This window comes from Suillus paluster (assembly GCF_016628075.1).
Source record: "Suillus paluster strain FC165 chromosome Unknown EDB91scaffold_9, whole genome shotgun sequence".
In the NCBI taxonomy this organism is placed as follows: domain Eukaryota; kingdom Fungi; phylum Basidiomycota; class Agaricomycetes; order Boletales; family Suillaceae; genus Suillus; species Suillus paluster.
In genome coordinates this window covers 923966-936289 of record NW_024537569.1, presented here as the reverse complement: position 1 = coordinate 936289, position 12324 = coordinate 923966, and the positions used below count along the sequence as shown (strand labels likewise).

Genomic DNA, 12324 nt, shown 5'->3' with positions numbered 1-12324 from the left:
CCCCTTCTGCAGGTTCCGTTGTCTCTGTTAGTCATCTCATTCGTTCTTCATCGCTCTGGGCGATGTGAACCCTGAAGCTGGGTATTCCAGGGGGTCTGTTAGGTACGTCCGATTTGACGTGCGTATTCTTGGGGCACAGTCGAGAGACGTGCCCTAGTTCCCCGCAAACAAAGCATCTGCCTTCTACCCGGTGGCAGTCCCGCTCAGCTGGGCTTAGGGCATCTCCCGGTCTATTGACATTCTTGCCGGCCCCTCTATCGAATCCCCCTCCATTGGGTCTTTGGGCCCGGATATTATCCGGTTGGTTCGCTTGCCTTTCCCTTGGCCTTCTCGACGACCCTGCGGGTCTGGTGGTCCAGGCTTTGAACGGGGGTCTCGCAGGAGTTATGGCGTTGGATCCCACTGTTATAGCTGGTTTTTCCTTTCGACCATTTCATCTTTCTCTCTCTCTCCCTTGAGGGACTGAGTGAGCTATTTCGATGATTTCTGCTGCCACCTGTACCTCTTTAAAGGTAGATATTTCCGGATTTAACTCCTTTTTCCAGAGTTCTTGCTGAATTTCAGTGTTCAACCCAGTCCATAGACGAGTCACCCGGTCTCAGTCATCAATGTCCCCAATCATATTCCAGAGTTTGTTGAGTTCGTATATGTAGTCTCGTACAGGCTTGTCATTCTGAAAGCAGCGTTTCAACTTCTCTCTTTGTTTCATCCTGAAGTTTATGGGGAAACAGTAGTTGAACATCTCGGTGAAGAACTCCTGGAGCCGCCAACGGTAAGGGTCTCCCAACACCTCACATATGTAAAACTCATGTGCTTTGCCCTTCAAGTAGTGCGACAGCACGAAGACTCGTTTTTTCGATTCCACCTTACCGTCTTCCACATAGGCGGTTCCTTCAGTGATGAACCTATGGAATGCTCTGGAGTCCACAGCACCATCATACGAGGTAGGTGGGATTGGCTTCAGAGTTGTCTCACTCTTTCGTTTGGATTTTCTCCTCTTCAATTTTCGCTTATTCCTTCTTCCGGCAGCGCCATCACTTGAACGGGCCAAGCTATGGTTTATGCTCAAGCTCTCCGAGCTGCTAGACGAGGTTTCACTTTCCGAGTCGGAGGAGTCTGGATCTCCTCCATTTCTTTTGCCAATTCTCCCCAGCGCCTGACCTATATAGGACCTAGGCGCCACCTGGTGAACTGGTTCCATTGCTTGGGGGGTGCACCTCCTCTCGTGTCTGTCTGATGTGGGGTTGACCACCTTGTCTACCAAGGTTCTGACTGGGTCCACTAGGCGGGTTTTTCTGGAGGTTCTCTCAGGTTGGTTCTTACTTTTCATAAGCTCTTTTATCTTTTTCTCATATTCTTTGCGTAGCCGACTTTCGGCTTTAGCGACTGCGGCATCTATAGCCCTCTTGTTCTCAGCCGCTTGCGCTAGGCGGTCATCTGTTCATTTTTTCTGAATCAGTCCTCCTGCATCTGTGTCCGTCTCTCCGCCAGTATCGGATGCTGTAACTGATGGTCGAGTTATGTCTTTGGCTAGCTTATAGGACGCCAGAGCCGCCCTTTGTTCTTCTATGTCTATTTCTTCTTCCAAGGTTATAGCGCCCCAGTTCTGAGGGTCCACTCCTTTTCCCTTGGATGGTCATTCGCCTCTTGACTCTGTGTCTGAAGTCTCCGTATCGGTAGGGTTCTGATTGACACTATTCTTTTGTTTCTCGAGTTTCTTTCGTTCTGACTCGGTGAGTCTTCATTCAGCTTCGCTGACCGCTTTTCTTTGCTCACTGGTCAGTGATCCAGGAGTCTCTGTCCTGGAATTTCTCTTACGACGGATCGTAGTCCAGGTGTGGTCGTCACCACCCTCTTCATCGCTAGACGGCTCACTCTTTCGTTCGCCGTTTCGAACATCATGTTCCCGTTCGTCCTTTCAGCAGGTGAGTTGTTTTCATTTTCATCTGCTATTTCCACGCTAAGAACTGCATCTATAGCTATGTTATTCTCCCAGTCAACCGAGGGGTTGATTCTGGGGCTACGCACACTAACCACATCGCTATACAAGCGAACAGATTTAGGTACAGATGAGGTCTCTCTTTCGGTCTCACTTTCCGTGGACCGCCCCACCAAGGTTAAGGGGGATCCCCCAGAGTTGGGCAGCACAGCCTTTCGGCTCGGGCCCTCCACCGGGGTTTTCGCGCTAGATAGTAGGTTAACGACGAGATTGCCGAACTCATCACTTACCTTGAAATTCTTTTCTTCTGCAGGCGTGCCAACAGAGCTGGCTCTAGCGCGTGTTCGCAATCGGAGATTATAGGTAGAAGTCGAAGTCATTCTGTGTATATGTGGGTTATTCGAGTAACATGGTGGGCCAGACCAGTTTGTCGAATGGTTATATTGTTTTTGAAAGAGTCAAGAAAAGGAGATGGGTTGGTTGAAGGTTAAAAATATGTGACGGCAGGTAGAAGTTGGTAAGACTTTAGATGACGGCACAACTTAGAGACTCTATCGCAAGTAACCAGATACCAGTCCGGATAGATTGGAAGAATACTAAGTAGCTTTCAGTACAGTTTCGCGACTCTAAATACTATTGCGATGTATGAAGCTTGTGATAAGATAGATAACAAATAGATAGGTAAAATAGAAAAAGCACGATCACTTGAAACAGTGACACTCGGACCAAGACTTGTCCTCTCATCAACCCTCTCAATCGCTCAAGTCTACGCTGTCCTTCGTCGTTAGGGAGCAAACACCACAATGCCATTCCTTCAGTGGATTTGACCACTGAACTTCAGTTGCCCTGGAAATTCAGTGCATCTTCGCAACCACTGAATTTTAGTTGAAACAGTTTTGACGCACTGTTTTTCAGTGCATGTGAACCGATTTTCAGTGCATTATAGTTATATTACTGTATATCACACATGGTCGCATTGGACACCCATGGTAACGCAAAAAGCAATCTATAAGTTAGGGAAACTAGTCAAACTGAGCTGGCCAACGTAGCATCTTGGTTGTCGAAGACTGCATTTACCAAGCTAGTACTGCGATCAATGATTCCCCATTTCCTCCTTGTTTCTACACATCCCACGGTAGCTTTGACATTACGAATGTCATAATAACAGGTTGGGCATATGCTCTGAATTCAACAACATCCTTTGATGCATCGGCTCCATATGTTTGGCAGGGAGTAACCAGTGCAAGGATACAAGAGGTGTTACAAAGTTCACCCCAGATTGCATCAGGTCCAAGGTCACAAACTAGGATCTGATCTAAACGCCCGTAAGAGATGACAGTGTGTCCACCATCATAAGTAACCTCATACTGAGTTGGGTCAGTACATATGTTGTCACAACCACGTTGTACTGATTGCACGCACACAAATGTAACTATTGTTTCTGTATGTTTCCATGTTACAAGTTGCTTTCTTGAGAGTGAGTGATGTCTGGATGTTATCACCACCAACAATTTGCATCTTTCCCCAGATTTGCATATTCTTCGGCAGTAAGGCAACGACTTGACTCCAGCCATGTCTATTCTGAAAAATGGCAGCAAATATATACCAATTCATCTTCGTGTGTCTGCATCTGGTGTATGAGTGAGACGATGAGGTGCTCGGAGTACCTGATCAGGATCTAGTAGATGTACATTCAGTATCACCCCCACAATAAAATTGAACACGTACATCCATCAATCATTACTTCATTCCTTTGAAGTCCAGGCGCTCTCCGATAACTCATTGTTTCAAGCTCATCCTCTAAATCAAATTTGGTCCGGAGCTGACTCAAGTATGCAGTATACAAGATATGTCGTGAGAGTTGGCTCCAAGGGTGACGGCATGATCGGATGTTTGACTTCACAAAATGGCAAAAGCGCTCCATGACGAAAGTCCAGTGAACCCAGACAGGACCTGAGTTCTTTACGTCATTGGCCACGTGGAGCAAGCCGTGAATGGGCAGTGTGCATGTTGAAAGATGGTCTTCTTCATATTGATAATAGTACCTGACATAAAAGTACAGGTCAGCAGGTGATAACTTGACAGTTGAACATACTCACTCTTTGTACTCCTGGACCCACTGTGCAAACCCTTCTTCTAATTCATCAACTTCATCTGTTGTCAACTCAAGCTTAATGGTACTTTTCATCAGCTTAACAAGCTTGCACATATGTACATAATACTTGTCATCTGGAAAGCGGTCTTTCAACAAGATGGGTGCCAGGTAAATGAACCAAAAGCCCCATGATTCGGCTGTAAAACTTGAGCGGTTCTCAGCAATATTTCCAAGAACGCGGATGAAGGATGCGGGAATTGTTTTGATCGCATTAACAGTTTCTTGACCAATTTCCTCCCAGATATGAGGCACAAGCTCATAGTTCCCTGTCCAGAGCTTGACAAGGCCAGGAACCACATTCTCGAGGAGAAGGTGCATTCATTCCCAAGGAGCACATATTGCATAGTTCAAGGAACCAACACGGTGGAGTGCAGGTGGGCCTCGTATGCCATAGTGCTTCATGATGTTGTTTTTCTCCCTCTGTGATTGAGCTGAGTCGATTTTCTCTACAACAGAGATAAAATGATGATGGGTATGCATCTGTAGTTGGCGGGGATCTGCAGATGGTCGAGTTTGATGTTCACATTGCGGTGTTGTCAGTGGTGAATAGTAGACCTTGCCTCCAGCAGTGATATTTTGAACACCCTTGATTTTACATGACTGACATGGGCAGTAGCTGTTGTGACCTTTCATGTCAAGCAGCTTTTCAATCGCAACGATGTCGCCATTCTTGAAAATTAGAAATGCGTAGAGGTAGAAGTTAGACAAATCTGAGGAATCAAATGTTTTGACACCCATTGCAAGATCTGCAAGCTTGTTATCCAAGGGAGTGAGAAATGAAGCTATGTCCTTGGGTTGAGTGGGGGCCCGGTATGATACCAACGCAAATGATATTCTCAAGGTGGGTTCGTGACTGTGGTGGCAGGTTGAGATTCTGCAGGATAATGGGAGTAGCAGATGGCCCACTACGCCTCCGATCAAACAACAGGAACCCATCTGCAGCAAGGGATAAAGCAATATCATGCTTTCCAGAGAAGTATGTATGGTCTTGCTCGACACCATCCACGACAACATGCTTCTGAAGGAGTGTGCGGTACCACTGACCATCAAAGACATCATGTATCAAGCCAGGTTCATGCTCATAGCCTCGGCAATAAGACAAGCGACCAATGGTAGACGGGCTCTGAAACAGTGCCTGAAGACGAGGGATAAGGGGAATATAGGAGAATATGTGTTGTGGTTGTCCATTCAACAAGTGCCGTGGCTCGTCACAGAAAGGACAATCATCGAGGTCCGCATAGTCATTGGTGTAGGCGATGCATGAGTTGATACAGCAATGATAGTTAATAGGCTGGATGCCAGACAGGATTGCGACCCTATGTAGAATGACCCATTCTGAATCAATGGTTATCTTGTGGCGAAATGTATTGTGCATGTGGTTGAAAACACGTCGAGGCATGTTACAGGTGATTTTTAATTGAAATGCCCTGATATTATCCTTGTCTTCATCGGTGAGAAGCAAATTCCCTATTGATATTGAAAACTCAAAGTGTGGACAGTGATGGATTTAGCAACAACGTACAGTGCTCATACAAATTGATTTCCCATTCAGGAACACGCCAGTCTCGCAGCTGCTGGAGCATCTCTTCTAATGTATGCTGAATGAGAGGGTCATTATCCCCTTTGTTGAACACAAACTCTTCAGCCTCCTCAACAACACCATCAGATGACGCGGATGAGTGAACCATATCATGTGAGAGATCTGGAATGTCTTGATCGCCTTCTGAGGCTGCTAACCTCAAATCTTCCTCATCACTTGCATCCTGTGAAAGCCAGTCAACAACCATAGGATCACCCACAGGTGCCACAATAGCAGTGCCAACTTGGGCATCTTCATCTTCATCTGAGTGTTCATCCGAGTCATCCATATCTGAATCGCTACCCAAGTCAGATGGCAGTATATCATTGGGATTGATACGAGCATAGTGTTTTCTTCGAGTCTCCTGTTTGAGGAATTTGTAGCATCCAGGGTGCCTGCAGCGTTTCAAAACCTCCTGGCCACAGTTATTGGCCATAGAGCATGGGAATTTAAAAGGGAGGTAGATACAGAACACACCAGGACAATATCTCTCCATGCTAGCAGCATGGGGTGCAGTGGTGACTCATGTGCCGTCTTCCAACTGAGATCCTCACTGTGATTCGCAAGATGGTCTATGATGCCCTGTATGGGTATGTTCCGAACCCATGAAGACAAGACTTTTGGTAACATTAGGCTATGGTTATAAATTAATTGGACACTTTATTTACTGCTCTAAAGTATGTGGGCAGCCGCTGTCATCCAAGACTGCAGTGTTAGTAGCAACCCAGAGCAATGCTGACTTTCAGTACCAACAATGAAGTAGCCATTGAAGTGACTTGGACTGTGTTGGACGCGTTGAGGTAGGCATGGTGGACTCTGCTGTGTCGTTTGTGGGTCTGTGATCAGCGTTGATTCTCTGCTGGGAATTGGTAGGCAGAAGGAGAAGGACAGGAAGAAGAAAACATAGCGCAGGCGAGTACTCACAGTGGTGACAACCCCAGAGAGTCCTTGCTCCCTCGAACACAAGCATTTGAAGATGGTATATCACAAACAGTGTTTTTCCGTGGTTGCGAGCATACTGGTTCGCTAGTGAAGAAAAGTGGTTAGAATACAACATCAGATAGAACATACTAGTTGTTGGTTGAGTCGTTGCATTTAGCTGAGAATAAATGCCAGCAAGAGGAGACAATACACGTTGCAGAGTCTAGGAGATACTGGCGCGCATGTGCTGGCTGACATTAAACATTGTTGATCATTCAGCGTGCTGTCAGAATTTGCCAGTGGAGTTTGAAAGTCACGTGATCTTGTTGAACCAAGTTTTCAAACTTCGTGTTCTTGTTCTTCAGTTAGTACCACTGGGCGTTCGAAGCCTCATTCCAGTTGCCAATACGAGCACCACGCATGGCTCCCCTTAGTGGGACAGTTTCAGACGCTCAGGCTCTGATCCATGACCGTTGTGGGTACAACAAGTGCAGCAGAGAGAAATTGATCTACTACACAGTTGGGTCTTCGCTGCCTGCTGCCTTGCTTGGGAACAAGTGCATTCGACCCTTAAGGGGATTGCTACTGGGGAATACTAGTCTCTGTCTAAAACGACCCTACAGGATGAAAGATCTGCAAAAGCGGATGAAGCGGATAGGATGCGAAACGTACAGATTCGTTGGATGGAGTGGATGGCACTTGTGGATTGGACGAGATGTGAATCAAAGTTGAAGGAAGTTCATTTAAAGGTTAGATGGATAGTGAGTATAAGTCAAAGCGATCTTCTGGTAGGGTGCAGGAAAAGTGGGAGAAAGTTACATGAAGTAAGTATTTTCCGAAACCCTCCATGCTTATAGGGTACAGTATTTTCAAGGAACATAGATATATAGGTAGCAAGTATAGACCATGCCATAAGCTATCCAAAAAATACAATGAGGTGTGAGAGGATATGTCTGTGTTCAGTCAGTAACAAGAAAATGCGTGTGAGTACGTACCAATGAGGTAGAATGGACGTGGACAGGACAGATGTGGTGGATGTGCGAGCTATAGGGGGAGATCCGAAGGTATCTGCATGTCATCTGAAAAGCAGATGTGTATCGGATGGAATGGATAGGTGTCGGATGGACGTCTGATGCATCGGAAAAGTGGTGGATACGAGCCTAGCGTAGGGATACTCCCTACACCGTCCACCGTTATCTTGTGCTTCTAGGTCCCTGAGTGCTAAGACGCCCTGGGAACACTCAAAAAAAATTTACTACTAACTTTACATGTCATTCTAGGTTATACTACTGCTTGTGAGGTGCCAGCTGTGCAACCACATTGAGGAGGTCTCAGACGACGTCAACTTCAGCACCAGGGAGGTGTTGGTGGCGCTGTAGGTTGGCGCGCTCACACTTATGATCTGGTAGCATCCTCGAATAACTCCACACTTCACTTTCTCCATCTGACCAGTCTTCTCCTATCTGTTACCCATGTGCAGCAACAACACAACATCGATTCGGTATTGGCACCTTGTGCGGCCAGGACGTACAGTGCTTTCCAGCAGCCTGCTGCTCGTGCCCATGCTAATATCTTCGGCGATGTCCGTACGTTCTTCATATCGGTCGTACGACACTCACCCGTTAGGTAAGCCACACGCTATTTCTCTAGACAGCCTTCTTACATATTTCTGTAGACCTGCAATGGCTCTGTTCTCACCCTGGTCATCCTCACTCCGCCGATGCAATCACTGCACAGCAACCAAGCATGCAGGGCATTCAGCAGCCCGCTTCTCAGCAGGCTCGGCCCCCAGTCGTGCGCGCTGCAGCGACTAATTCGGCTCCCCAGCCAGCTCAGCCGCCTCCACCACAGCCGACATTAGCGCAGCCTGCAGCTGCTCAGCGCCAAGTCGCTACCACACCTGCAGATGAAATTGCTGCCTTAAGGGCATGAATTGCCGAGTGTGGCGAAGCTCACAGCATCCTTTTACTGGCCAGAGCTCCTGCCCCTCAGCAGGCCTTAATCGCAGACCCTGCAGCTGTTGAACGGATTCGGGCAAATATAGCAAGTGCTAAGGAAGAGTCTAAATGTCTCACCTTACCTGCTCTCCAACCAGGGCACAAAGTGAGCGCACTGAGTTTGCGTGAGTCATCCTACCGCCCTTTTGCATACTCCGTACCATATATTACATGCACGATGCACTTGTCAAGCGGTTACAGCCGTAGCGTGCTCACCACACCGTACCGTACCATCAGCCTATAGGGCACTTGTGTCTCTTTTGGGCAAGGATTTCTCCTGCCGCACCGTCCATTTCCTCATATTTGTCCGTTCTGAAATGCAGTCTCTAACAAGCCTCACTACAGCCATTCCCCCCAAAGTCAAGGATGCTTTTAAGCAGTACCACTATGTCCCATACACAGCCCTCACCCATGTCGCCAGGATATCCCGGCACCATGCGTCCAGCTGAGCGGCTGCGCTGTTCGCTTCCTCCATTTGTTCTTTCCTCTCTGCCACAACATCGAGTTCGTCGTTCGTTACACTCCTCACTCGCTCAAACAATTTTCTTTATACCCGCCCACCACTCCCTTTGATTTTATCACACCGTAATTTTGCTCCTAGTAAATTGTTTAGTCATATGTTTTATAGCCTGCCCTATCAATGGCACTTTACCGTCCCAATTATTGCTACTCGAAGAGTTATTAGACACGATCGAATTCATAAGCAGTTGTCCCGCCCACCCAGCGGCTCCACCTGCTTGCATCCCGTCCTGAGCTAATGCTCGGCCCAGCCCAGCCCAATAGATCGTGTCACTGACTCTCGAGCTAGTCGAAGCTGGATGTCAAGAGTCAGCACATGATCCAACTCGTAAGCAGCCTGAGGTTTCCAATTATAGGTATTACATAATTTTACAGAAATGGTCATGATGTGTCGCGTCTTTGGACGTGTTTACCCCTTTCGCTCACTAGCCATGGTCTCTAAATCATCCCAAAAGATTTCAAAGGGTAAATCCACTCGTATTTCCAGTCCCATTACACGTGTAGATGCAACTTCCAAATGGGCAACTATCAGGCCTCATGGTATGTGATTCTGTCTGTGATTTGCAGAGTCGTGTCAATGCTCAGGCACTACTGTAGTTGTGGATCACCGCAAGCATGCACTCCCGGCTCTACATTCCGGAAAGCACCTTATTCCAAAACCACAGGGTGCAGCTGGCAAGGTTTCAGCTGGTGGATACAGTCTCCGAGATGCAATGGGGCTGAAGGGTGACAAGGGACGCTACAATGGCTATATGGTGGATATATGCGCTCAATCTATCACCATTGACTTGCTAATCACATATTCTAGCATGAAATTCACATTATTGCGAACTCAACATTGGAACGGAAGAAGACCTTTCGACAACAACCCCCATCGCTTATCAATGAAGTCGTATTAGAGGTGAGTACTCTGACAAGTCCCTGGTTGGATATTTGCTCACTCAGATACAAAGGTCCAGATTAAATTTCCATTCTTTCAGCAGTTTGCAGATGGATGGCTGATTCATGATGTCCTCAAACGTATGCTTCTCAATCAGAAGCACAATGCTAAGTACCGACTTAATGATTCATGGAACAAGGTATCATCTTTCATAATAATAAGCTACAGTATCATACCACTAACATTACAGGACTGCCACAATGAGGAAGGTAATGAGCCTGATGATGAGGATAACCTTGACATCGAACCTGAGAGTGAAGGGGACATCAACCACGCACTGGTGCCAGTGAAGAAGGCTCTCAAGAAGATCGCTAGGAAGACTACCCAAAAGAAAACGGCCCCTGCTATAGTAAGTCATTGTTGTGTCTTGGAGGATATGCTGGACTTGCCTGATGGACATAAGCCTGACGATTAGAACAACCTTGACATTGAACCCGAGAGTGAAGAAGACGTCAACCACGCACCGGTGCCAGTAAAGAAGGCTCCCAAGAAGATTGCTAGGAAGACTACCCAAAAGAAAACAGCCCCTGCTATAGTAAGTCATTGTCGTGTCTTGGAGGATGCTGGACTTGCCTGATGGACATAAGCCTGATGATCAGGACGACTTTGACTTTGAACCTGAGAGTGAAGAGGGTGTCGATGACACACCAGCGTCAGTGAAGAAGGCTCCCAAGAAAATCGCCAAGAAGAAACCTGCTGACATTATAGCTATAGTAAGGCTGTTTATCGTGTTGGACACCGCTAACACATGCCATGTTCCAGGAAAAGAAGGCTGTTATGAAGGTACCCATCACCAATCTAAAGTCAAAAGGATCCAGGGCATGTCCCAAGTCCTCTGGTACGAAGGCTGCTTCAAGCCTACTGGCAAAGGAGCCTCCAAAGGGCAATAAGGTGTGTTCGTTTGTGTTACAACTATATGTTCTGATTGAGCAGTATGTATCACAGAACGCTGACAACAGTTCGGATGATGAGTTTAATGAGTTGATATCGGCGGAGGTTCAGCGCACAGGGGTTGAGGCATCAGAGAATATACCTGCCAAATTCAAGCGCAAACGTGTCATGATTGTGGTCTGATAGCTATTTTCTCCATTGTCAGACATTCTTTTCACTAACGGTTGCAACACAGGAATCTGAAGATGAGCCTGATATCACTGAACAGCAGACGACCCCACCATCAGGACAAACCAATGGAAATGTAGACGTCAGTGTAAGAATTCTCACATGATCTTATTGCTGGTTGATGGTGATAAAAAGGTACAGGATCGTGCCACTGGACTATTCAAATGCCCACAAGATGGGTGCTTCGAAAATCTTCCCACTAATATTAGTTCTCAGCTTCAAGAGTTGCTTGATGCACGCCAGGCTCACCTCACTGCTGACGGTCAATTTTCAGTATCTGTTGCTCACACAGAGCTCGAGATCTGCCTGGAAATCACAAAGTGTCGTTGGAGCGAAGTGCTTCTCCAGCGAGTACTAATGTTTGGATGGCCCACAGCTATCGACTTCAAGTTAATCCCACCTCACATGAAAGTGCTTGAAGGTGAAGTCCAGTGTCTTCTTACATCCAGCGACGCCAAGGAGAGTTGCTATGTCTTTAATCTCTTTTCTGGCAACCTCATCGCTGAGAAGAAATTCGGAATGAATCGTAAACAAGCCTTTGATTCATTCTCAAAGCACAAGAACTTCAAGATGACTGCACCTCAATGAGCCCCTTCAGTGACAAATCCCGTACTATACGGGTCACCCGACCTACATAATATCCCGTGTAATATGGGCCAGTGGATTATGGGCCGATGTTATGTATATTCCCGAGGTTGATGGGTGGGCCGGGAGAAATATTATTTCCAATGTTGACGGGTGGGCCCATCTATGCTGATGTTATATATATCATCGATGATGGCGGATGGGCCGGGAGAAATATTATTATGGAGATGGGTGGGCCCATGTGGGTAATATGTAGAGTAGGATTGACATATATTATAGACCTGAGGAGAGATGTATAGCAAATATTATTATATAGACGGGTGGGCTGACGTATTAGTATTATTTTGTAGACGGATGGGCTGAGGGAGCGGTGGAATATTTATTACATAGATGGGTGGGCTGACGTAGGGAAATTGTTATGACCAGCGTCCCTTAACCTAACTAGTAGGTGTCTGGAGTATGGATCACACCACAGGACTCAGTCTGAAGAGGATAAGGCAAGGATAGATTTGAGAGGGAACGTCTAGGCCCTACGATGACGTAGAAACGAGGAGGTTAAGTCTAAGGAGT

The 12324-nt window shown here is 46.8% G+C and overlaps 4 protein-coding genes across 4 annotated transcripts; 2 read left to right on the top strand and 2 right to left on the bottom strand.

The window, feature by feature from the left end:
• Window positions 1-3746: 3746 nt before the first annotated feature.
• On the bottom strand, window positions 3747-3926 carry EDB91DRAFT_1037369 (uncharacterized protein; the record flags this gene model as incomplete). The annotated part of the gene is made up of 1 exon (XM_041312832.1): window positions 3747-3926. A coding segment is annotated over one exon (180 nt), but the record flags the coding sequence as incomplete, so codon positions are not given.
• A 1084-nt stretch (window positions 3927-5010) lies between these two features.
• Window positions 5011-5550, bottom strand: EDB91DRAFT_1036261 (uncharacterized protein; the record flags this gene model as incomplete). Its single annotated transcript, XM_041312811.1, has 1 exon — window positions 5011-5550. A coding segment is annotated over one exon (540 nt), but the record flags the coding sequence as incomplete, so codon positions are not given.
• Window positions 5551-7014: 1464 nt separating this feature from the next.
• EDB91DRAFT_1079458 (uncharacterized protein) lies at window positions 7015-8526 on the top strand (the record flags this gene model as incomplete). Its single annotated transcript, XM_041315130.1, has 7 exons — window positions 7015-7151; window positions 7226-7355; window positions 7387-7418; window positions 7562-7577; window positions 7875-7969; window positions 8047-8180; window positions 8270-8526. The coding sequence occupies 7 exons, from the start codon at window positions 7015-7017 to the stop codon at window positions 8524-8526; spliced, it is 801 nt and encodes a 266-aa protein (XP_041180834.1).
• Window positions 8527-9541: 1015 nt separating this feature from the next.
• Window positions 9542-11757, top strand: EDB91DRAFT_1079457 (uncharacterized protein; the record flags this gene model as incomplete). The annotated part of the gene is made up of 11 exons (XM_041315129.1): window positions 9542-9650; window positions 9696-9865; window positions 9919-10011; window positions 10091-10189; window positions 10241-10399; window positions 10466-10585; window positions 10638-10763; window positions 10813-10941; window positions 10996-11118; window positions 11147-11257; window positions 11305-11757. The coding sequence occupies 11 exons, from the start codon at window positions 9542-9544 to the stop codon at window positions 11755-11757; spliced, it is 1692 nt and encodes a 563-aa protein (XP_041180833.1).
• Window positions 11758-12324: the final 567 nt, after the last annotated feature.